General features: G+C 36.7%; 2 protein-coding genes across 2 annotated transcripts in view; both read right to left on the bottom strand.

The window, feature by feature from the left end:
* The window catches only part of LOC141656799 (jasmonate-induced protein homolog), a 239665-nt gene that overhangs the window by 143795 nt on the left and 68233 nt on the right, over positions 1 to 27637 (bottom strand). The window contains exon 2 of the mRNA XM_074463852.1: positions 14702 to 15903. The gene's annotated coding sequence lies outside the window, so the exon portion shown is untranslated. The remainder of the gene's footprint in view (positions 1 to 14701; positions 15904 to 27637) is intronic.
* Positions 20418 to 27637, bottom strand: part of LOC141656802 (jasmonate-induced protein homolog) — a 38405-nt gene continuing 31185 nt past the window's right edge. Inside the window, exon 3 of the mRNA XM_074463855.1 lies at positions 20418 to 20730. Within this exon, the coding sequence (XP_074319956.1) occupies positions 20539 to 20730 (192 nt within the window). The 3' untranslated portion in view covers positions 20418 to 20538. The remainder of the gene's footprint in view (positions 20731 to 27637) is intronic.

The following is a 27637-nucleotide window of genomic DNA, read 5'->3' as shown; positions in this document are numbered from 1 at the left end:
ATTGCATATTTTGGACAGCCTGATTGTATGTTGTTGTTGTACCCTTTCATGTTAGACTTGTGGGCGAGTGAGTAGCTGGGGAACAAATCTTGAACAATTCTTTACAAGCTTATATATATTTGACAGTATGAGTAAGACATTGATATTGAGATTTGGATGCAAGTACTATATTGAGTTATGGGCTATTTGACTCCGGCTCTGAATTTTACTATTATATTATTTGTTAGAGTCTTCTGTTCAAAAAGATATTATTTCAAGTTATGTTTTATGAGATTTTATTTTGTATAAATTAAAGAAATGTATTTTGTAATAATAGACTTTGAATATTTATTATAATATCCAGTATTTCGGCTAGGTTTGTATGTTAATGTTAATTTTAATTTAGCCAAAATAAGGGGTGTTACAAAATATTTTCTAAAAGTAGATTTATGAACTGAAACTTTATGGGTGATGTTTTCTGACAGTTTTTAGAAATGAATTTTTAGACCCCTGATACATTCGTCCTTTGAAATTGGTTCTAAAATGAAAGTTGTAGCCAAGAGCTACAGGAAACCATGAGAATTGGCCTTGTGTCATTTTGATTTTTCTGTATTTAATTATGAATTTTACGGTGCTGCTGTTCTGTTTTAGAAACTGTTTTAGAACTCCGTCTCATTAAGGCCTAAGTAATAAGTCTTTACTAAAGTACCTTAAGTCAAGGGATTGTCTTTAAAGTTTAATTATAGTGACTTATCTATTTTAAAGTCCTTGAATTAATTTTATACTTTTAGAAGTAAAGTTTAAGTTTTCGGTTTTGAAGAAATAAAAGTGTGGTTCACTTACGAACATTCGAATGATATACAATGAATAATATACTATTCTTGGGATATTTTTAAGTTTGGAATAGTTAAAGTAAGGGCAAAGAATAATGAACTAAGGCATACGGGTTCTTATACAACTATATAATTGGGTACCCTTGTGGGAGGTACAGATTGTCGTAGAGTTATGTACATGTACTTAGACTGGGACTACGCACTACGTGGTAAGGCGAGTCCTGTTATAGTTTGTTGTCTAGTGAGTGGACCTGGAGTTGGTCACCTTTGCGTGTCACTAGGTTCCCGAAACTAGTGTAAGATGTTGTGGTATCAAGGAGTATAGCTAAAGTGAATATCTAGCCTGGACTAAATTATTTCCATTCTGTCTTTTGAATTTTTTGCTTTTAAGCATGCAGCACGTTGGTTTTAACGTGATTTGGTAATCATATTTTGTCACTTATGTTTTATAACATTTCAATTTACCTTGATATATTATTTGCATCTGTAACATTTATATCATGTGATATGGCTGGGAGAACGTCGAGTTACTCCCCACTGATTGTGGCTGTTATGTTTATAGCATGATAGGTGTTAGCTTTGCTGGGGATTTCTGTGTGAGCTAGCGAGTAGTTTGCAGATCCTACTCTGTTTTTCTGCTTTCTTTTATGGTTTTAGTTTGAACACTTTGAGGAATTTAATTTTCGCCCTTTTTATAAAAGTGACAATTGTTTAGACTTGACCATTTGTTTTTATTTTATCCTTGAGAATTTTATACATTCTCAATTTATAACAGTTACAACTTTTATCTTTGTGTATTTAAACCCATTCGACATTGTTTCCGCCACTGTTTTGCACTAGATTTTATAGGGGATTACAGTATCTATTCATGAACACTTGAGGAGCCCAACCCAAACTACTTTGAAGTCGCATTGATGCTAATGGTTCGTCGCAATCTGTACAATAGAAGGCAAACGAAGTGTATGGTAACACACCCGCTGCTGCAAATCTTGTTCGCTTGAATCGTAGAATGCTTGAGTTTGGATTATTGTCATTGGTGGATCGACTTATGTTTGTTGTTATGAAAAATTGTCTTCGACTTGTCGTGAATTTCTGTAATACTACAGGTTTCTGTACTGTTGGGCACTCTATCGAGTAAGGCTTACTCTGTCGAGTAAGTGAGTTTTGGTTACGAAACAGTGTACTTTCTGATGGGTACTCGATCGAGTAAGTGTCACTTGATCGAGTAAGGAGCACTCGATCGAGTAAGTGACTTACTCGATCGAGTTAGTCGGTTTTACGGGTTGTTTTTGACGGGTTTTGTTAGCAATGCGAGAAAGATATATAAACTTAATCCATCAGTTGTTTTCACTTTTTACCCTACTTTAACTTTAACAAAAGATTAAAACAAGTTACGTTGCTTCTCTATTTCGCATTGCTACCAAATCCCAAGGCTTGTGTCGTCGGATTTCTAAGTTTTTTATGCCGTTGAGACCGTCGCGTTGTGGGTAAGCTTCTAGTATAATTTTTATGTCGTTTCATTGTTTTTGGTTGAAACCCTAATTGAGTATTTTGGGGGTTTTGGGAGTATTGTGATTTTTAGATGGTAATTGTATGATTGTATGATTATAGGAGGTGATTTCATAGAAGAACGGTTTTGATTAGCTGATTGTGATGATCTTGGTGATTGCTTTTCCAGGTAGGGTTTCCCTACTCAGTTATGGGTTACATTGTATTTGATGGTTGATTGTTGATGATTGTTTAATGTTATTGATATATATAGTATTGGAATTGGTAATTGGTAATTGTTGTTGTATAGTTGGTTGTTTGTATTTGCCTGTGGTTCGCGAGGTGCGCCCTCGACTGAGTTGAGTCATTTGCGGGAGTGGCTTCACGCCCTTGATTCGCCCTTTGTGGAACCCGCCACAAAGGGGATATGCACATTAAAGAACTTGGGTTTGCGCTCGGTATTGATGAGCGGGGCTTAGGTGGGAACGGCTGCGGTCCCCCACTAGCGGTGTGGATTACTGGTTGCGGCCGTAATCTGGCAGGGCTAGACCTTCAGGCTAGTCAGGTGATTGGTGATGTGACGGAGTTGGGTGATTGTATGTATTGTTGATATTGCTTTATCTTATATTGTGTAATCAGTAACTGATCTCGTTTAATTGTTTTAAAAACTGTGGCATGGTGAGCATGTGTGAGATGGATTGCGCGAGGGATAGCTGGAATCGAGTCACCACGTGTCACTTAGAGTCTTCCGCTGTGTCGTTGAACTTATATTTCTTTTTAGTTTGTTTTGGATTTGGAACAGTTGTATCTCTTTTGATAGTTTTGGTTTGTACCGCACTAAACTTATTTAATAAAGTACGTTCTTTTATGGTCCTTTTGATATACATTAACTCGGGTAATCGAGATAGTAGCACTTTCACGCATTAGGTGCTCTTGGTAAGGCACCTTGGTGTATGAGGGTGTTATAATTTCCCCCCTCTTTGGGTTAGCCTGCCTAATGTTAATTGTTTTCAAGTAACTAAAATTGGAGCTGTATCCACAGACCTTGTAAAACCAACCTGACCAGGTTGACCTGACCGGAAATGGCTGACCCGAGACCCGAAATTGATCCGAACTGCAACTCTCAACTTTAACCTAAAACCTGAATTAACCTGACCCGACCCGAACTTTGTTGACTTGGAACAGACCCGGCCCAAAATGACCCGATCCGAAACCACCCCACCTGAAAACGACCCGACAAAACACAATTCTAATTGAATAAAAAAAACTTAAAATGACTATTTAAAAATACACTTAATATTGTTAATGTTAAAAGTAAAGAATCAATTATCAAAACTGAACTATTAATAAGCAAAATACTAAACGTACTTTTTTCTATCTTAATCGTTGACTAGAACCCGAAAATAACCCGACCAACATATCCGAAAACACCCGAAACCCGAAACGACCCGATCCGACCCAAAATAACTCAAATATGAGAGACCCGAACTTACCCGACTTGAATTGGCCCAATCCGAACCCAATCCGTTGACCTATTTCGCCGCTACAAGAAAAAACATTTTGGGCGACAAAAGGGTCTACGTATCCACCAACAAGCATCTCATAAGATAAATTGGACGTGGACCATTTTCAGGACTTTCGTAGCCATCGTGAAGGTATATTAAAGCCATCCATGTTTGGGGACTGTCATAAAATAGAACGACGGATTTTGCATAGAGGTATATCCTTATTTTCCTCCACAAGGATTATAACTAGTGTGTACCACTAGCAAAATAGTTGAAATATGTAAGTTTCTCCATGTAAATTATTCTTACTTTATGTTGCTTGATTTTATCAAATATATAGCGTAGATCATTTAAAGATGCGTCTTTTGAGAAGAATATTTACTTTCTTTGTTCGTATTAATCGAGAATTTTTATCATTTTGGTGGAGAATTTATTCCCTATATTGTCATTGACAACCAATCCGCGCTTGAAACATATCCAAACACGTAGGCCCTGTTCTTTTGGACTGAAATTGTCTGAACTGAACTGAACTGAACTGAACTGAACTTAATGGAGCTGAACTGAACTGAACTGAACTGAACTGAACTGAACTGATCTGAACTGAACTGAACTGAACTGAAATAATAATAAAAAGATTATATTATTATTAATAATAATAATAATAATAATAATAATAAATATTATAATAAAAATAATACCAATACTAATAATAAATATTATTATAATATTATTCATTAATAATAATAATATATTAATATAATCTAATAATAATAATCTAATAAGATATATAAAAAATAAAATATTAATATAATAATAAATAAAGTAGTAATAATAATAATAATATATTAGTAATATAAATGATAACATTATTAATAATAATATAATATATTAATAATAACTAAAAAATAAATAATATAATAATAATAATAATAGGTCTAATATAATAACTTATTAACATAATAATATTAAATATAATAATAATAATAATAAATATGTGATTAATAATATTAATAATGAGTATATTAATAAAATAATAAATATTAAATAATAACTTATTAATATATTAATATTAAATATAATAATAATAATAATAATAATAATAATAAATATGTTATGAATAATATTAATAATAATAAATATATTAATAAAATAATAAATATAATATAATATAATAATAATAATGATAATAATAATAATAATAAATGTATTAAATATAAATATAATAATATAAATAATACGAATTAATTATTAATAAATATAATAGTAATATAATAAATATAAAAATAATAATAATAATATAATAATAATAATAATAATAATAAATACATTAATATAAAAATAATAATAAGAATATCAATAAGAATAATAATAGTTATGTTGAAATAAATCAATCAATCAATCAATCGAATCAATCAATCGAATCGAATCAATCGAATCGAATCGAATCGAATCGAATCAATTGAAATCGAATCGAATCAATCAATTGAAATTTGTCAATCGAATCAATCGAATCGATTAATCAAATTAAGTCCAAAAAATGCGCTGTAGTATAGTAATGCATGGTAGATTCCATCCCTTTTGGATCAAATGGCATATGATTCCGAAAATCCACTTGTGATGTTGTCACATAGCACGCTTATGGCATATGATTCCGAAATGCCTAACACTTCAATATAATGTGTGTTGCCAAAATCCACTTGTGATGTTGTCACATAGCACGCTTATGAGAGATAGTTTTACCACAAATTATACTATAAAATGTCCTCACATCGTGAGATGGTAACTTTTATAAAAAGTTGTTCATTTATTATTAATAAATGAGTTATCTTTTTACATAAAGGAACCGTCTTATAGTGTATGACGGTTGTACGGATGCAATAACTACTATAGTTTTACTTAATTCTACCCATTTATATATCCGTATATTAATTTGATAATGGAGTTAAGAATTTTATCTCATATATTTACAATAGTTCGATATCTTTTTAGAAATCATAATAGCAACTCGGATACTACACAACACCTAGCTGTTGCCACCAACCCCAATAGAGCCGTTGGCTCTTATTATGCAATCAAGGAAATTATATTATTTCCTACTTTGTGATATATTATAGCTGTTGTGAATATTTGTCGTAAATAGGATAGATTACATAGCTTACATATCTTGTATAAATAGCTAATTCTTTAACCATGTAAAGCACAATTGAATTCATTCTGATGCAATATAAGTTATATACAATCTCCAATTTATCATGGTATCAGGCTAGAATTTTTCCTCTGCCTCTTCATTCAAATCGAAATAAAACTCGACTCTTTCTCAAACAATGACGAACTCCGAAGTATCGGAAGTTATCAATTCTGCTCAACAACAACAACAACAATTTTCAATCATTCAAGTCGAAAATACCGGTTCAAATATCACACAAATTGCTTTCAATGGGTCTAATTACGAAGAATGGTCCCGTTCTTTCCATCTTGCACTCATCGCAAAAGGGAAGGAGGGATACATCGACGGAACTACCGTAAAACCTGCCGAATCCGCTGCTAATTTTTCCACCTGGAGGGCCACGAATGCATTGGTCACATGATGGATATTCAATTCTATCGAAGCAAACACACGACGCACCATTTCGACTCGACCCGAAGCGAAGCAAATATGGCTCGATATCAAGAATCGTTTCTGTCAGGGCAATGATCCACGCGCTTTTCAATTAGAAGCCGATTTAATTGCTTGTCGTCAAGGCCCGACTGAAACTTTGATGTCGTACTATGGTCGAATGATCAAAATATGGGACGATATGCTCATGTTTGATCCCCTGCCTACATGTGATTGTAATCCCTGCCACTGCAATTGGGTAACCAAAATGGATGCTCAACGGGAGAAGAAACGGGCTCGGGATTTTCTCATGGGTCTGGATGCACTGTTTGATAACGCACGATCACAAATTATCGGTATCACCCCTCTTCCTAATTTAGATCTTATATATAATAGACTTTTGCGGGAAGAAGGTTTACGATTTTTATCTCGTTCTAATACCGAGTCCAACTCGATGTTATGGCCTTTGCAACTCGTGTCTCTGATTCCCATCGAAATTCTGACCGTAGTTATAGTCGAAACTCTGACCGAAACAATGGGGGAGGACAGGGTTCTGGTCATTCGCATCATAATTCAAATACTGCTGTTATGAATTTTACTTCGACCAATAATCAGACCGAAAACCCGAGACCGAATTTATATCAACCCAGGTGACACAGACCTTAGTCGAGCAATTTTTGTTCCGGATGTTCAAGGTTGGGATACCTATGAGGGAAATCGTCAGAATAATAATGGGTCTGCTCAACCGAGAGCACATATGGTCTCTGGTCAGCAAGGAACTCCGACTCCTATTGCTCCTTCTTCATCCTCTCTGCCGGTAATGGATAGTGTTGATTTCAACTCCTTAAATCCCACGGACCTGGCCACAATCACGCGTTTATGGTAGGAACACCAATCTGCTCCGTCTACCGGTCACGGTAATATTTCTAACATTCCGCTTTTATCTTGGATTATCGATACCGGAGCATCTAATCACATGTCAGGTTCACTAACTCATTTTTCGAATATTTGATCTATTGCTCCTATTTCCGTCGGGTTACCAAATGGTGACCTTACTCTCGCCACTCAATGCGGCGATATTAAATTATCAAATCGTTTAATTTTAAAAAATATTCTTTACGCTGCAAATTTAAGTTGTCATTTAATTTCCGTCTCAAAGTTACTAATGGACGATACTCTTACCAGACAATTTTCTCACCAATTATGTCTTATTCAGGACCGTTCCTCGAAGACAGTGATTGGTGCAAGTGAGCAACGAGAAGGGCTCTATTATTTGACAGGAATTCGGAATGAGTCGGCTAAAGCCTGTATGGTGGGAAAGACTAACTCCTCCGAGTTATGACACTGAAGGTTGGGGCACCCTTCTTCACATGTTTTCGTTTTTTACCTTTTATTGATAATAATTCTAGTAAACATTTTCATACTCGAACTTGCGACGTTTGTCTTCGCGCGAAACAAACATGGGAACACTTTCATTTAAGCACGAATAAAGCTTCTTCTATATTTGATCTTATTTATTGCGACCTTTGGGGACCATACTCCGAAAACACTTCGTGTGGCTCCACCTATTTTTTAACAATTGTAGACGACTTTTCTCGATCCACATGAGTCTATCTTTTACGTAACAAAGGTGACACTCAACAAACTCTTCTCAATTTTTTTGCTATGGCTGAAAGGCAATTTAACAAGAAAATTAAAATTTTAATTTACGAAGCGATAATGGAAAAGAATTTCGATGTCTTATAAAAATTTTCAATCAAAATGGTGTAGTTTTTCAAACTTCTAATGTGGGCATCCCACAACAAGACGGTCGGGTTGAACGAAAACATCGACACATTTTAAATGTTGCTCGTGCCCTTTTATTTCAAGCAAGTTTACCTTTATATTTTTGGAGTGATGTGTTCTTACTGCGGTTCATTTAATAACTCGCACCCCAACTCCTCTTCTTGACGGGAAAACTCCATACGAAATGTTATTTAATTAACCACCACCTATGGAGAATCTTCGTATTTTCGGTTGTCTTTGTTATGCCAAAACTCTAAATCGTACCCACGACAAGTTTGCTTCCAAAAGTCGAAAATGTGTTTTCATTGGATACCCGTTTGGTAAGAAGGGATGGCGTCTTTATGACTTAGACACCAGATCTTATTTCAATCTCGAGATGTCGTTTTTATTGAAAATGAATTTCCATACAAGGCTCTTGACATTCACGATAATGAACATCCTTCTTCTTTTCTTCGCGACACTTTACAACCCATTGATCAAGCTGTGATCATAAGCCGGTATCACCCACCGTTATCCAACCACCCTCAACGAACACCATTTCGTCAAACACCATTTCGTCACCTTCGACCACTTCTAGTCCGACCACCGATACTCCTTCCTCATCGACCCCCCACACCGACGCTCCAACCACCGCCAATCCACCCATAATGGGCCGCGGCCATCGCCTCAAAATTCCGAATTCCAACCTTAAAGATTTTGTTCAACCAAAACGCCCATCTTCTCATGTGCTCACCATGTCACCAACACCGTCACTACTAAGTATCCTATTTATCACTATATTAATTATGCTAAGTTTACTCCTAATCATCAAGCTTTCTTGTCGGCCGTGACTAAACATCACGAGCCTAGTTCTTTTAAAGATGCAGGGCAGGTTCCCGAATGGCAACAAGCTATGCAACTCGAACTGAATGCTGTCGAACAAAATCGCACTTGGACTCTAGAGTCGTTGCCTCCCAACAAAAAGGCAATAGGCTCCAAATGGGTATACAAGATTAATATAACGCCAACGGTACAATCGAAAGATACAAAGCCCGATTGGTTGTTATGGGGAATCGTCAAGTTAAGGGGTCGATTACAACGAAACATTTGCTCCCACAGTCAAACTTGTTACGGTTCGGACCCTACTTGTTATAGCTACTGCCAAACAATGGACTCTCCATCAAATGGACGTTCACAACGCATTCCTTAACGGTGATCTTAATGGAGAAGTTTACATGAAATTACCTCCGAGGCTCACCGCACCTAAAGATGGCTTGGTATGTCGCCTCCAAAAATCCTTATATGGACTACGCCAAGCTCCACGGTGCTGGTACGCTAAACTTGCTTCCACATTAATTAAATATGGCTTCAAACAGTGTCCGAGCGATCACTCCCTTTTTTCGATGACCACATCCAACTCGGAAATCCATGTCCTCGTCTATGTTGACGACCCCGTCATTTGTGGCAACAATAACGAGGTAATTACAAACTTTAAAGATTATCTACGCCGATGTTTTCACATGAAGGACCTAGGACTCCTCAAACATTTTCTTGGTCTTGAAATCGCAAGAAACAGTTCGGGAATTTTTGTGTCTCAACGCAAGTACGCACTTGACAGAAACATGTCTGCTAGGAGCAAAACCCGCTCATATCCCCATGGAACCAAATCATCAATTGGGACTCTCCAAGGCCGCTCTTTTGAATGACCCACAGCCATATCGTCGCCTTGTGGGCCGACTGGTTTATCTGTCTATTACTCGGCCGGAACTCATCTATTCCGTTCATATTTTGGCCCAATTTATGCATGCCCCTACGCAGGATCATTCGGCCGCTGCGCTCCAAGTCGTTCGCTATCTAAAGGGTTCTCCGGGTCAAGGTATTTTACTTCGTTCCGACTCCGATCTTCGACTCAATGCCTATTGTCATTCAGATTATGCAGCATGTCCAACAAGTCGTCGCTCTTTCTAGGCCTACATCATTTTTCTTGGCTCATCGCCTATATCATGGAAAACAAAGAAACAGACCACTATCTCTCTATCATCCACCGAAGCCGAATATCGCACTATAGCATGTATGACATGTGAATTGAAATGGCTCAAGGGCTTAATCAACTTCATGGGCATCTCTCACGCCGAGCCTATTCACTTACATTGCGACAATCAATCCGCCCTCCACATAGCAAACAATCCGGTCTTCCACGAACGGAAAAAACATATCGAGGTTGATTGTCACTACATCCGGGACGAAATACAAAAAGGCACAATCACAACCAAATATGTGCATATAAAATCCCAGGTCACTGACATATTTACGAAGGCCCTCGGGCGCATATCTTTTGACGAGCTTCTATCCAAGTTGGGCGTTTCCAAACTAGACGCTCCAACTTGAAAAGGGGGGGAGGGGGGGTGTAATAGCAACTCGGATACTACGCAACACCTAGCTGTTGCCACCAACCCCAATAGAGCCGTTGGCTCTTATTATGCAATCAAGGAAATTCTATTATTTCCTACTTTGTGATATATTATAGATGTTGTGAATATTTGCCGTGAATAGGATAGATTATATAGCTTACATATCTTGTATAAATAGCTAATTCCTTAGCCATGTAAAACACAATTGAATTCATTCTGATGCAATATAAGTTATATACAATCTCCAATTTATCAAATCAGTAATTTTAATAAGAAGACGAAAAGAATTGGGAGATGAAGGGTTCCCTTTTTCCGAAACTATGAAAGGTTTAAAGTAAGAATATCTGGTCAAATTTAATTCCGTTTCATTTCGATCGGAAGGGGTCATTTTAATAGACACCTTAATCGAGTTGTCCTATTTTAACTCAGGTTCAGATTGAGTCGGGTCAATAGTCGATCAAGCGAGTTTTGGGTTATCGTTTAGGGTGAGAAACGATGAACAGAGAAGAATTGGAAGAATTTTATTTGATGATGAACAACTACGTACAAGGTACAAGCCTTGCATATATACAACGCACTCTAACCCTTCATTTATTGATATAATGTGTTTTGCCGGAATCAACTTGTGACGATGTTTAATCACATAACACGCTCTTGTGAAAGATAGTTCTACTTATTCTACCCATTTATATATCAGTAGGTCTCATGAGAGACCGTCTCTCACTAATTTAGTGGGAGACATAATAAGGAAAAAAGAAATTCAGTGGGTACCTCACCCCATCATGTGAGAGGTCTCTCAATAACGCTATTGAGAGACCGTTTCTCCGGAGTTTTTGTGTTTATATATACCCGAATATTATTAATCTGATAACGGAGTTAAGAATTTTGTCTCTTATACATACAATAGTCTGATATCATTTTTTGTAGTTACTAATCATCTTTTTAGAAATAAGTCAAATTAATAAGAAGATGACGAAAAGAATTGGGAGATGATGATGTCGTTTTTTCCGAAACTATGATATTTGTTTACACGATGAAATGTTTTAATGTAAGAATATGTGGTCAAATTTAATACCGTTTCAATTCGATTTTGGCTGGAGTCATTTTCTTTATTTAAAAGTAAAGAACAAGTCATTAATAGAACGTCATACGACACTTACAAAGGAGAGCTATAATCGAAAACCAATCTAATGGAAACCGCAGAAAAATAACTTTCTTATAAACTAGGATCTCAAAACATGATCTGACAATTCGGCTCGTCCTATTATTGCTATATTCATGTAGCTTTTTAGGGGATCCTTTGTTATTATAAGATAAAAATTATCTTTGACTGTTCCAAAGATCGTTGACAAATCACTTGTAACCTTTGAAAGAACACGCTACGAACCATCAACGAACTACTCTTGACTATATTATTGATGAGACTAAACCCACGAATGAATGGAAAACCCCCGAAATAAGGGACGGAAAAACGATTCTCACCAAAAGGGAGACTTTTATTGAATAAAAGATAGATATGCAGACTATTGATTGAAATTTGAAACAATTTTGGGCTTACCATTTATCAATTGATAATCGATGGGAGCCCCGTGTATAATTGATGGAGGCTGGGATTTTTAGAGAGAGTTTTTTAGAGAGAATAATTGAGATTGGGACGAAAGGAATTCTAGGTTTTTGGCCGGAGTCATTTTAATTAGACACCTTAATCGGGTTGTCCTATTTTCAGTCGCGTCCAGATTGAGTCGGGGCAATAGTAGATCTAGCGAGTTTTGGGTCATAGTTTAATTAGGGGTTAATTATTTGCCTCAGCGTTCATTATATTTTTCAATTCAAACATATCTCCTTAAATTAGTGTAACTAAAAAACAAATATTGAAAAAACTCATCAGGCGTCCTTTTACAAGAAACGAAATTAACCTCTTTAGTGCTTCTCAATTTGTTGAGTTAAACCTGTTCAAGTGTATTAGCTGGGTTTACCTCGTATAATTAAGCAAAGTGTTAGCCTAATGACTTACTCACTTACCTAGTTTCTAATAAATTATGTCACAACTTGTGAGTAGTCCATATCTGGCGACAACCGTGTAACATATTTAATGGTACTACTAGGAAAAAGGGTTTTAGCGACGTTTTTTTAGGCCTTTGGCAATGCTAAATAGCCGCAGAGGGTTTTACCGACACTATAAAAAGCGCCGACTTTGCCTGTGCCCCTAGCACTTTTACGGCGCTTTCCCAGTGCGTCGGTAAAAATAGGATAAAAACGCCGCTAATTGCGCTAAAAATAGCAATTTTCTGGCGCTTGTTAGCGTCGTTACTTGCTAGTAGATTTTGTTATAGAATGCTTCATTATTGTCCTAGGCTATCTTTTACGGAGTATTAGTGTGATGATTAGCTTGCGTTTGGATTAAAACATAACCGTATTATAGTTTAGTATTACTATTTTTTGTTTTTTTCTATCTTAACGTTCATAATTGGCCTTTTTAGGTCAATATTTCCTATTAATGTTTTTTTTGAAGGATATTTCCTATTAATGTTGATTACTTTAGAATTAGCTACTTTGACTCGCTAATAGTGACATATGGGCTTCGAAACAACATCACTAAACACCCGTTGTTTTCGCTTTTGTAACCTCAATGAGGTTAGAATTGCTCACAACTTAGCAACTATTTACTCAAGATGTTATATGAATGAATCGCTTTATTGTTGTCAAAAAAAAATTAATAATGCTCTTTGAAGTTTATTATATGGCGCAGTACATCAATAGTTACATCTCTTTAGAGGAAAATTAGTAAAACATTGAAAAAAACGTCAAATTTCAACCCTAGTCACAATTTGTCCACTACAACAAATTCCTTGCATTTTTGACGCTTATAAGCCAACTCTCAATGCAAAAAAGCGTCGATAACTATATTCTCGACGCTGCAAACAGCGTCAAAATATTGGCGTCAATATTTTTTTACGCTTTTTAGCGTCACGAGTTATTATGCGTCAATAATAAAAACTACGCGTTTAAGTGTCACTTGCACTCCAAGCTGACATGAAGGCATAGATGATTACAAGGTAATTTTTTCGACCCTTTATTATTACAGTACGTTATATATATGGACAACTATGGGTCCATGTCTATGGGGTAAGTTTAAACTCTGCGATAAAAGTAGCAATGTCGGGGACTGTGTCACTGATGGTTGCTTCAACACGGGTCTTGGTAGCCACGTCGGTAAAAGTGGCAGAAGTTAACGCAGTGTCCAAGTTTTGCTGAATTTGATCAAAGGTCATATTGGCAATGGCTTGTTTTGGACCACATATAGCATATACTTGCGTTTCAACCAAGTAAAAAAAATTAAGAATGACCAAGGAAAATAAATTGCAACCTCATAAAATGATTAACTAATGTATCGCAAATATAAATACGTGCGTTTAAAATAATTCATATTTACCTTCTTAGGAGACATGGGTGGCATGGGCGGATTTAGGGGGTCCGGGTAAGCACGTGCCCACCATGATATTCTGAAAGTTTATAATAAGTATTAAACATAGCCATTAATATCACAAATGGAATATGGCGCAGCGGTTAAGTGATTTGTAATTCTTGCAAGGGATCCTGTGTTCGACTCCTGCTTGCTTTTACGTAAATTATCATGATGTATTTTATTTTCGAAAAATCATTCAAAAATTACTAATTTTGGGTAAGTATTTAAAAATCGACTATCACTTATCGATTTTCGAGATTATCCTTCAAGCGATATTTGTCGTGACGAGAAAAAAATTGTGCCCCCCTTAAAGGAAAATCATACGTCCGCCCCTGGGGTGGTGTGGTATCTACATGTGTATGCTGCCATGACAAAACACACGAACAGTCCGTGCATGATGCATTTTTTCCATTATACACTAGGGCCGCTTTGGAAATTTTCAAGTGGGTAAATATGGCATTGGTATTGGGAAAATTTGTCGCCGGAAAAGTGCCAACCGGAACACAACGCCTGACCAGCAATGAGATCTATCTAAGGTTATAAGAAAATGGGTTTGGTTATGCAGGGTGGCTTGGGAAGCATTTTGTGTCTGCTTGACTGTCTTCTTGTAAACCGTGGCATTTTGTTCTTGCATGATACTGAATACTGATCCCTGTGATTGTCTTGCTTTCAAGTCCGCCTGTGTTGTTCTACGCCAACCCATTTGCATTTTATATACAACTTCATCTTACGTGCCTTGAAATATCTAAAGCATCATTGCCTTTAGTTTTAATCATTTTATTCATTTACCTAATATTTATCTTAATATTTTTATTCTTATCCCATCGAGAATCAATAAAATTCTCTTCAATCTATTACAGTATTACGGAGCACAAATAAGATCCTACCCCCTATAGTATAATAGCATTATACAACAGACTCATATATTATATATCAAAGTATCTAAAGTACAATAAAAATAAAAAAATCTACCCATCTTCTTTTTCCCTAATTCTGTTTTCTCTCGGTCGACAAACCCTCATCTTTCACTTCTCTAAATTTCTCTTAAACGATAGTCGACAAACCCCTCTTCTTCCTAATTTTGATTCTAAAATAGTGAAAGGGAATCAATTAACATCATCATCAAGGGGAAAAATGCATCTAACAATATTTCGGTGAATGAGAAGCAATTTACATTAACATCAAAAGTAAAAATGCATCTAACAATACTACTTTGACGTAAATTTCTATATCAATCATACGAGCTATTATTAAAAGAATACGAGTTAAAAAATACGAGCAAAAGAATACGAGCTCAAAAAGATCACGAATTTAAATATAGGAGCACATAAGAATACGAGCTATTAAGATAAGAATACGAGCTAATGTAAAAATAATACAAACTTAAAAAGATTATGAGATTTAAAATACGAGCACATAAGAATACGAACTATTAAGATAAGAATACGAGCTAATTTAAAAATAATCTTAATCACTTAGTTCCTTCCAAAACAGCGAAAGAAATTAAAAAAAAAAAACAAATAGCAATTTATTTAATAAATATCAAGAACAATAATTAGTTTTATGCACCAAAATTCTTCTTACCTAGAAACGCGTGTTCGAAATCAGATGTTAATAATTTCAACGTGGTGTCTTGCTTGTCTCAACCATAGTAGTGTGTTCGAAAACATCTATGCTCAATAACGTACGGATATAAAAAAGTAGATTCATTATTCTAATTTACACCATAGCGTAAGAATTTTCTATCACCTCTTTTAAAACAAGAATCATATTCTTCATTTCTTTTCTTTTTCTAAAGAGAGTACCTTATGAGAATCTTAAAAAAAATGGCAACTCAAGTTAAATAGCTAATACTTATTTTCTACTTACTTTTGTATGTAAAAAAACAGAGTTGTGAATTCATTAAAAGTGGGACTCCCACCGTCCCGATCATTTGCTACCTTAATATTAGAGAGATATTAGGAAAATATATTTTCCTAATCATATCTATAATAAGATATTCCTAATATCTCTAATACTTTGAAATTGGCACAAAGACCATGAAAATAGAAGCAGACTATTTGTGAGAATAGAGAATCAATAGGAATTGCATAAATAATATATATGTGTATATGAGGACATTGACTAATAAAGCTAAGAGCCTAAGAGACCTAAACCTAGCCACAATATACTATCATTCATGGAGATTTTATACAAGCAAATTAAGGAAAGTTATATGGACATGAATTATTAAAACATACAAAAAGATATGAGTGAATAACTAGGAAGATAATGACGCTAGATTAACATAATTGCTCAAGACTGGGGAGTATCCTACCTGACATTGTTGATCAAAATCAAGGAGCTTTCATAAAGGGGAGAAGTATCCTGGAAAATGTACTCATCTGCCAAGACTTGATAAGACTATATAACAGGCCCCCAGACCTGATATCCTCACCACCTCCCTTGCTCCTAAAGGAAAATTTTCTATCAGCGGCACCTACTCCTCTCTCTGCCAGCCTATCCTCCCTTCTACCCCTTCCTCTTTCCCTTCTGACCTAGGCTGGCTATGGGGCCTTCCAACCCAACCTCGTATAAAAATTTTTCTCTGGCTCGTGTGGTGGAACAAATTACCCCACAAAGCTTCCCTCTTCTCCAGGAGTATCTTGCCCAGTTCGTCTTGTACTCTGTGTCCCAACCCCTCTATACCTGAGACTTCCCTTCATGCCCTCCGCGACTGTAGCTTCGCCTCTCTCGCCTGGTCCGCTTTAAATGTCTCTAACTCTTTCTTTGACTCTGACCTCCATCATTGGATTTACGATAACTGCACTTCTCACACCCCTAGTTGGACTACCCTCTTTACCTTCGTCCTCTGGCGTCTTTGGCTGAGACGCTGTGACTTGACCTTTTCCACCTCTAGCACCCTCGGCACCCACCCCTCCACCTTCTGCGCCTCTGTTGTTTCCCAATCCTTTACCTGGACCCGTGCCTCTGACTGTTCTCACTCTACCCCTGTTACGATTACCACCCACCATGATGCCTTTAGCTATCCTTTGAGCTGGGCCCCTCCGCCGCTTGGTTGGTTTAAGACCAACGTTGATGCGGCTTTCTCCCCCTCCTCTTCTTCTGCCAGCCTGGGGTGTGTCATCAGAGACGGTTCTGGTTCCTGGGTATTAGGATGGTCCACCCGTTTCCTTGGTCATAACCCTTACCTTTGTGAGATCCTTGCCATTCGGGATGGGCTTTTGCGTTCTAAAGTCCTTGTGAACAATGTCTTAATTGCTTCTGATTGTCTTGATGCGGTTACCACTATTTTATGCCCCTCTGCCCCCATTGGTCCGTTTACTAACATCATTCTTGAGTGTAGGGCCCTCTTGCAGGACTCCCCTCATTTGAAGCTGGTGTTTGAGAAGAGATCGGCCAATCGTGTTGCGGATGCCATTGCTCATCATTCCATTAGAGACTCTAGCATTTTATTGGGTTGTTTTGAGTGGGATCTTCCCCCTCCGTTTGTAGTAGATTTATGCACTTTAGACTGTGTTTTGGCTTGCACGCCGCTTTCTCAGTCAACTACTGGATGCCTTGAACTTTCCAACACAGTTTAAAGAGATGATAATGCAATGTGTGTCCACAGCTTCCTTTACTCTCTCATTTAATGGAGAGAACTTTGGTTTTTTCCAAGGGAAGAGGGGGTTGAGGCTGGGGGATCCTCTATCCCCTTTACTCTTCACTTTATGCATGGACTACTTAAGAACTATAAGTTATGCTGCTAGGAGAGAAGGTTTCAGATTTCACCCTCTATGCAAGGAACTTAAACTCACAAATCTTATGTTTGCAGATGATGTTCTGATGTTTTGCAAGGGGGATGCCACCTCTATGATGCTTATTCTAAAGGCCTTTAATACCTTCTCAGGAACATCTGGTCTCAAAGTAAGTCCCTCTAAGTCTAATGCTTATTTCAATGGGGTCCCTGAAACACTTAAACAAGACATACTCAATGTGTCTGGGTTTAAGGAAGGTACCACTCCTTTCAAGTATCTTGGGATGCCCATTCAAACAACTAGACTTAGGAGGAAGGATTGTGATGTGCTGATAGAAAAGATTTGTATGAGAGTTCATGGATTAGGGGCCAAAAAATTGTCTTATGCTGGGAGACTGGTGCTCATTAAAGCTGTCCTAACTACCTTGCATTCCTACTGGGCTTCTATATTTATTATCCCAAAAGGAGTTATTCATAATATTGAGGTCATTTGCAGAAACTTCCTATGGGATGGGAAAATGGAGTACAAGAGAGTTCCTTTAGTGGCTTGGAAAAAAGTTTGCAGACCTAAAGAGGAAGGAGGATTGGGCATACGTGACCAAGGCCTCTGGAATAAAGCCATAGTGGGTAAATTGGTGAATTGGATAGCTAAGAAGAAGGACAGCTTGTGGGTTAAATGGGTGCATCAGGTATATCTAAAAGGAAAGCCCTAGATGGAGTATACCCCTTCCAATTAGTCAAGTTGGGCATGGCGAAAGATTTGTAAGACTAAGGAAGACCTGGCCGCGGGATTTGATAATGGAATTTGGAGTGTTGAATCCAAAGGATACACAGCAAGTGGCTGCTATGAGTGGCTGCGAGAAAGGGGTCCTAAGGTCAGGTGGGCGAGTATGGTGTGGAATAGGTGGTCTCTACCTAAACACAGCATATTCACTTGGTTAATCTTGAATGAATCCCTAAATACCAAATCAAAATTACATCGTATAGGGGTTTCTGATGAGGCAATCTATTGTCTATGTGCTCAATCACACGAAACACAAGAGCATTTGTTTTCGAAATGTGCATACAGCAGTAGAGTAATCAATGAATTAAATTCAAAAGGCAAGATGAGCATACCTAGCGATAGGAGCCTGGATTGGGGTGTGCACAGAAGAGGGACGAAGCTCCAAAGGGGGATACAGATGATGGTGTTGATGGCGGGGGTGTACCATATTTGGAATCAGCGAAATAAAGCGCGAATCGAAAGTCTGGTGGAGATACGAGAAAATCGCCACAAGAATCATCCATGATATCAAAATTATTAGATCTGGGAAATTGATCAAGAAGCCGTTAGCAGCAAAGGATAGACGTTGGTATGAGGCGAGATTTGGCGAGGTTTGATTGAAAGTATGGAGGGGCAGTGATGAAGTTGATGAAGACACAAGGATGAAGACGAAGTGTTCTGCATATGCAAAGGGGATCTGATTTTTGTTGATTGTTAGTTTTCAGATAGAGATAAGGATAAGGAGGTATGTGAGGATGATCTGGGGTATTCACGGGTACCCGTCTAGCATGTACATGGATTTTTCTCGATTTTTTAATATATTCTTACATTTAACCAAAAAAAAAAAGATAATGACGATATATTTCCAATAATTATTTGTGAGTATTATTATCGAGTGATAAGTTGACAATAGGTTACGTGGATGATTAAATTACCTTTAGAAATATTCTAAATGTAGAAAGATAAAATATTAATGAGACACACACAAATGAAATAGGTAAACGTACAAATGACTAGGACGAAAGACGTAATAATCCAATTTTAAGATAAAATGAACTAGCGTTCATAAAAAAGAATTGAAAATTTGTTAGATAAGTTACTCTAGAATTTAAGCTTATATTATCCTAGGATATCCGATCCGAACCATTCTAAATCCACCTAGTAAAAATCAAAAAGTGGGTAAACCGAAATGACCCAACTCGAGGTTAAACTTATATCCAAATTAATCTTCTTTGTACCATCCGAAACACAACCTAAATCACCAATGACCGATATTGATTCACACGGATGGATTACTCGACAATGTATAAGACTAACAAAGGTCTAAAGTTGAATAGATTGACATTCATTTTAATTGTGAGTTAACGGGTGTTTAGGGGGTCATTGTAATTTTGTAACCCCTCTAAGTAAGGTTACGAGAAAATATAAATGTAAATCCAATCCGACAATTTGAAACATGTTGCAAATTAAATATTTATCTAAGAGAGAAATATGCATATAAGGGGATTTGAACTCGGGGCAATAAGGGGGAAAAATCAAAGTCTTTACTACGAGCTACAAGATATTTATTGTACATTAAATGGGATAACATTTACCTATCTACTATTCAAAGAATGTTTGGAGTAGCAAAATCCGCACTCTAAACAAATCTTTTATGTTTGGGGTAGTAAAGAACCACCGTTTGCCACCAGGTGGGATCGCCCTTGATTACAAAACTAGAATTTATTAGGGGGAAATCCTTGAAAGGCAATTACATAATCTAAGGGTCTAATCGAGCATCAGCTTAAGCATCGCAAATTATCCGTCTTATTGCATTATGTACTAGTAATTAGGCTTGCATATATATATGATAGTTGAAATAGACAAAAGAAGAAGTCCAATATCATAATTATTATCGCATTTAATGCTTTATTTAAGTTTCATCTCATAACACGGTAATTTTTCGACCCATTATTATTACAATATGTTATATGGAGAACTATAAGTCCATGTCTTTATGGGACAAGTTTGAATTCCGCAAGAAGAGTAGCAACGTCTGGGACTAAGTCATTGATGTTGCCATCAATAGAGGTCTTGGTAGCTTGGTCTGTGAAAGTGTCCGAAGTTGAGGCATTGTCCAAGGCTTGTTGAATTTGATCGAAGCTCAAATTGTCAATGGCTTGTTTTGGGCCACATAAAACATATACCTACATAAAAACCAAGTACAAAATGATTGATCATCGTATAAGGTTTGCCAATCGACCGTGTGCTTGCGGCGAAGTGGTTTGATGGGTTTTGCTGCAGAAAATTGTGACTGATCTTGTGGCCATTTTTTTTTTTTGCGTCTAAAATAAATTTATTTTATTTTTATTAACTTCCGTCGCAAAATAATTGTTTGGAAGAATTTAACTCATTTCTCGTGCTTTATTAGTGTACTTGTTCTTTGTTGTTTGAATTTTTGAATTGAACTTACAATAAGGGTATTTGGGAAAGCGGGTTGGGCCAAAAAAAATGGAGTTGACAACAAAAAAAGTGCAAATTGAAAAAAAAAAGGAAAAGAAAAGTGTTTTTTGTAGATATTCGCAGCAAAAAAAAAATATACGCTTTGCATTTAAAATAATAATTCATATTTACCCTGTTAGGAGGCAGGGGTGCTGTGTTATCTGCAGGTGCATGCCATGCCAAAACCCACGAACAGATCCTGCCTACCGCATTTCTCCCATTATACACTACAACGGCTTTGGAACCAAAATTGTTTCCCTTCAAGTGGGTAAATGTGGCATTGGTATTGGGATAAATTGAGGTCGGAAAAGAGCCAGTCGGAACGCCGGACCAGTTATGAGATCTATCTAAGTTCATCACGAAATGGTCCTTATTAGTGATGGTGACTTGGGTGCCATTTTGTGCCTGTTTAGGCGTCTTGTCGCAAACCGTGCCATTCTGCTCTTGCATCGTTGCCATACCTAATTTTGATGGTAAAATCATACATCACATATTAATAAGTTCGAATAATCTTTCTTTCAAAATTTCGGAAGTAATAAAAAACCAAATGGCAATTACTCCCTCCGTCTCTAGATACTACATATTAATTGAATCCTACAAAGTAGAAGGTATATTTGAAATAATCATGTAAGCAAACGATTTCTTACCTTGAAAATTGAGAAGATATGTATAACGATTTAAACACTAGCTGTGCCTGGCTTGCACTAAACATACGGCCACCGTAGTCGTTTATATAATCGTCTGGTTCTTATCGACGTGTGATATACGCAAGTAGAAAAGTAGACTCATATTCCAATTCACTAGGTCACTAGGGTAAGAATTTTCTATCCACTCTTTTTTTTTTGTGGTACGAATCTTTTTATTCACTCCTTTAAATCAAGAATCTTTTATTCTTTTCTTTTAAAATATGGAAAACTTTGTGGGGGAATTTGTCGAGTGGGGATCCTCTGTCCCATTTGGTGTCCCAATGTATGTACCACTCCAATCATCTTCTAACACATCAACAAATTACTCCAATTATTGCAATATTTTATTTTGCAACAAGTGATGAGTCAAAATATAAGTGGAGTGACACACACAATGTGACACAAAAGTGGGACAGAGGATCCTTACTGGAATTTGTCACCTTGATTTATGCTTCGCCAACTAGTTGGAAAGTAAAGTAGTGGCGATATCAATCCATATAATAAAATGATTTTTCCAATAAAATCACTCAAAGGTGTTGAATGAATCAATATAATCCATATATCTACTATCTATATTATTAAATGAATCTTTTTTCAAGCGATTACAGAGAGTCCAAAATTTCTGAACAACTTTCAAGCAATATTATATATCAATAAAAAGCTTAATAATCATAAATCTCTTAAATTTAATTAATCTAATGGGTGTACCCGTTTTCGAATAATCATTGTACTACTGATAGTGCATGGATTTTTATAATGTAATACTAGTTTTTGAACCCGTGCACTGCACGGGTGAAAACGGAAAGTATTATTAAAAATAACAACTTACATATTTTTTGGATTTAGTAAATTATTAAATTATAGAAAATTTCACTTTGTCTACTGCTCATACACTTTTGATACTATGAATTTTTTTACTCGAAATACTATGATTGTTTTCTCGACTTTTGATAAGCTATTGGCAAATAGTCGAAGTAGGCGGCTGAGGTAACTTAGACTTGCCCAAATTGAGCGAATCTGAATAACTCTACCTGACACCCGAATTTAGGACCAAAGCTTAATCTGAACCCGAATTGTGTAAAACAATGGATTAGTAACTCCTTATATGAAACTCCATTTGTCCTACTCGTTTATTTGCTTATTCCATTTTGGGTTGTCTCATTGTGTGCCTTTATATTTTAGGAATGCCTTTGATAAGCAATTTGATACTCCACACTCAATTTGATTAACTTGTTATTTAATAATTGACCCCTCCTATTTTCTTGCCATTTGTGTCCAAATCAAAGGCAATCGAATGAATGATCGGGACGAAATCGCCCAATAGGGAGTATGAAACTTCATACTTTATTTACCGAATTGTTATTGCACAAACTGAAACTATTGCAATGCGACACATGTTATTTTCCTACCCCGTTGACGTATTAATGTTTAGGTTCTAAATTCTAATATATCGTCTTAAACATAAAACGGATCAAATAAAATAAATAGGACAAAAGCATAATATCTAGGGATTAATAATAAGCTTGTTTGATCCATCCAAGTACGGTGTTATTTAACCCTATCTTAAGAAATACCAACTATGCATTTATAATGTGAGGTATCAAAATGGTGGTGAATACAACCATAACCGTTGTGAATTTCTACGTCATTGGTTAGTGTTGTATTGTCACTTGTGTAAAATTATATGGTAGATATATATTTTTAAACCAAACTTAATTACAGTAACTCCAAGTTAAAAGAAGTATAAAGAAGTATTGTGAAGAGTAGATTAGAGCACAAAAAAAAGATGAATAAGTTATACAATTTTAGGTTTATTAAAATTCTGTAACTAATTATTTTGCAGAATATTTTTTGTAAAATCAGTTTAACTGTTATGCTAAGAAAGAATATTTTTGTAAAATCGAATTGATTTGGCCGAGATTTTGGCTAAATTGAAATTTGCAAGATTTGTGATATTTTTCGGATAATATTTCTAACTAATTGAGGTTACAATCATATAATCTTTCTAACTAAATAAAATCTTTTTCCAAAAATCTTTCTATAAATATGATTTCCCATGTATCAAAGTACGGCAAGATTTTTGGAGTAAAATTTGGCATTTTTTGTGTGATTATACGGCTGCTTTCTCCTATAATCTTTTCCTATCAAGATTTCGAATTTTTTGATACTTTTGGGTAACTTCTACTGAATTTTTAAAAGTTGATTTGTTGAAATTTTATACCGAAAATAACTCCTTAAATTGCGCAGGAATAAAGCTCAAAGTCAGCACCTTTCACTTATATATTTATATAAGTTATTTAATTTTAGGTTTATTAAAATTCAATAACATTATGTTGTAGAATATTTTTGGCGGAGACTAATGGCAAACTGAAATTGGCAAGATTTGTTATATTTTTCGGATAATATTTCTAACTAATTAAGGTTACAATCCTATAATCTTTCTAACTAATTAAGGGAACAAATAAAATCTTTTTATTATAATGTTTCTATAAAAATGATTTCATGTGTATCAGGGTAGGGCGAGGGTAGGGCGAGATTGTTGGAGTTAAAGTCGGCATTATTTGTGTGATTATACGAAATCTTTTTCCGAAAATATGTTAAAAAATGACTTCATAAATTATATCCTAAACATTTTTTAAGCTGTTTGCTGAAATTTTCCACCGAAAATAACTCCTTAATTTACGCAAGAATAAAGTTCAAAATCAGCAAGTTACAGTTTTTTTAGCTTTGTTTACGTGATTGCAAAATATTTTTTTTTTATAAAATTGAGAGTGACACGTGGCATATGGAGGGGCTGTAACACGTGGCGAATAATGGGGCTTGCGGTTGTTGCTTTAATATAATATATGATTGCATCCTATTTTAAATGAAACTCATGTTTTACTCTAAGATAAAACTTTTTAATTATGGATAATTCTTAACGTTTTCAAACTAATTACTACCTCTTCTTAGGAGTATAAATATAGCGTATTTAGACACCCTTCCACCATAAGTTTTGATATTTACGTTTTTTTTGGTTTAATCATGTAGATTAGTTTGTCTTCGAGCATTATAGCCGTTTCTACTATTTATTTAACGAATTGTAAGGCATATATGTCGATTTCGTCAATTTATATGATCAAAATAAATTGAGCATTTATATATATTTATCGCACTTTTTTGTATTTAATTTTCCATGCTCATTCGAATTGTTTAGAATGTGAATTATACTTATCAATTTCTCCTTATTATGATCAGATTGTTGTGCATGCTGCAACGATAGATGGGTAGATATAAAATATAAATTGAAAAGGTATGCACGATATTTTAGGATTATGTTTGCATATTTACCGCCTTTATTATTTGTATTTGTTTATAGAATAATCAAATAAATTAATCCATATTTGGTTGGATTCTCCATTTTGTATTCTTTATTTCTTTAATCATTCGCAAATTCTAGAATAAGACCGTCTCAATGAAAGATAAATTTTTTGATAATGATACGGCGCCACCGGGTGGCGCTCAATCTAGGCGTCACCCTCTCTCATGCACTCCTTATTATTGGGGTCCCCATTTAATATTAATGGGTACACCCATTATTATGAGGTCCCCACTTATTACATGTGAGGGGTGGCGCCGAGATTGAGCGTCACGGGGTGGCAGTAACTCATTTTCCTAAATTTTTTATATAAATGTGAAAGTGTTCAATCCCTTAATTAGGGTTAGATGTATTCCTTCAATATATATAGCATATACAATCTATTGGTTATCTAGAAACTAGGATAACTATCTTTCCTAAATATAATACAAAGATATGATTTACTTAACTAATTACAACTCAAACAATATATACAATATATTGACTAATACACCTCCGCAGTCGGAACGGGAGCGGAGCAAACGCTAAGACTGGACCGGAAACGATTAAACAGGTACTTGGGTAGGCCCTTAGTAAAAATATATGCGTATTGGTACTCAGCTGGGACGTGTAAGACTTTAACGAGACCAAGACGGACCTTTTCGCGAACAAAATGTATGTCAATCTCGAAGTGTTTAGTTCGCTGATGTTGAACGGGATTGCCAGACAAATAAACCGCAGACACATTATCACAATAAATTAGACTAGCTCGAGTAATAGGAACATGAAGCTCAAGTAAAAGATTACGTAGCCAGCTAACTTCGGCAACCGCATTCGCAACACCCCGATATTCAGCTTCCGCACTAGATTTAGAGATAGTGGTTTGGCGTTTCGAAGACCAAGACACTAAATTATTACCCAGAAAAACACAATAGCCGGAAGTTGATCGTCGTGAGTCGGGACACCCTCCCCAATCCGCATCAGAATAGGCAGTGATAGTGTGAGAGGCGGGTGACTTCGAGATAGTAAAACCATGATCGATGGTTCCTTTAACATAGCGTAAAATTCGCTTGAGAAATTGAAAACGCGGCTCACGAGGGGCGTGCATAAAGAGACATACCTGTTGAATGGCATAGCTGATATCGGGCCTAGTAATAGTGAGATATTGAATAAGAGCACCTGCGAGGCTGCGATACAGTGTTGGGTCGGTCATAAGAGGACCTGCCGTGGAAGAAAGTTTCGCACCGACATCAACCGGTGTAGAGGCGGGATTACATGAGCCCATATTGGCGCGTTTGAGAATGTCACGGGCATATTGGGACTGAGATAAGAACAAACCTGATTTTCCACGATGCACCTTAATCCCGAGAAAGTGATTTAGTTTACCAAGATCAGTCATTGCGAACTCGGACGATAGAGCACCAATAATTTGTCGAAGTAGAGTATCGCTGGAAGCAGTTAAAATAATATCATCGACATATAGAAGAAGGTAAGCCATGTGAGCACCATCCCGGTAAATAAAGAGTGACTGATCACAGACACTACTCCGAAACCCCTTAGTTTGAACAAAAGTCGCGAACCGATGATACCAAGCCCGGGGGGCTTGCTTTAAACCGTATAAAGACTTACGCAAGCGACAGACATGATGGGGAGTAGCGGGGTTAACGAATCCTGGCGGTTGATGCATAAAAACTGTTTCAACAAGATCCCCATGTAAGAATGCGTTTTTCACATCGAGTTGATGAATGGGCCAGGAGCGAGAGGTAGCAATGCTTAAGACAGACCGAATTGTGGTTTGTTTGACCACCGGGCTGAATGTTTCGTCACAATCCACGCCAACCTGTTGACATTTACCATTAACGACAAGGCGGGCCTTGTACCTCTGCAAAGAACCATCAGACCTGTACTTATGACGAAACAACCAAAGGCACCGAATAATAGGAGCATTCAAGGGTCGGGACACCAGTTCCCACGTTTTATTGTCAATTAAAGCACGATATTCGTCAGTTATGGCCGCATGCCAATTCGGGTCCTGAAGGGCAAGTTTGGGTGATTTGGGAATGGGTGATATGGTTGGGTCAGACGGGGTAAGGAGGGATGTAGGTAATGCGGGGCTTGAAAATGTCGTGCATAGCACGAGTTTGCATGACATGTTCACGGTTGGGCTGGGCAGTGTGAAGAGGAGAGTTGGGGGTCAGTGTTCGTGGAAGGTGGCTAGGCAGAGGATGTGGTGTCGGGGTCTGTGGTCGTGGGAGATGGCTGGGCAGGGGATGTAGGCGGAGAGTGAGGAGGAGGGGATTGGTTTGTAGGAGGGGAGTGTGGAGTAATAGGGGAGCGAGGGAAGGTGGGTTGTTGGGGTTGGGGTACGGCCTGAGTGAGGTAGTGGAGGACAGCAGGGTTAAGGGGAGGGTCAAGGAAGTGGTAAGGACGAGTGGCATGTGAGGTAGACTTCGCGAATGGGAAAACCGTTTCATCGAAAGTAACATGACGCGAAATAATAAGCTTACCGCTAGCTAAATCATAACACTTGTAGCCACGAAACTCTTGGGGATATCCTATAAAGACACATTTTGTGGACCGAGGTGCTAA

The sequence above is a fragment of the Silene latifolia genome, chromosome 5, assembly GCF_048544455.1.
Source record: "Silene latifolia isolate original U9 population chromosome 5, ASM4854445v1, whole genome shotgun sequence".
NCBI lineage: Eukaryota > Viridiplantae > Streptophyta > Magnoliopsida > Caryophyllales > Caryophyllaceae > Silene > Silene latifolia.
This window is presented reverse-complemented; position numbering and strand designations above follow the sequence as displayed.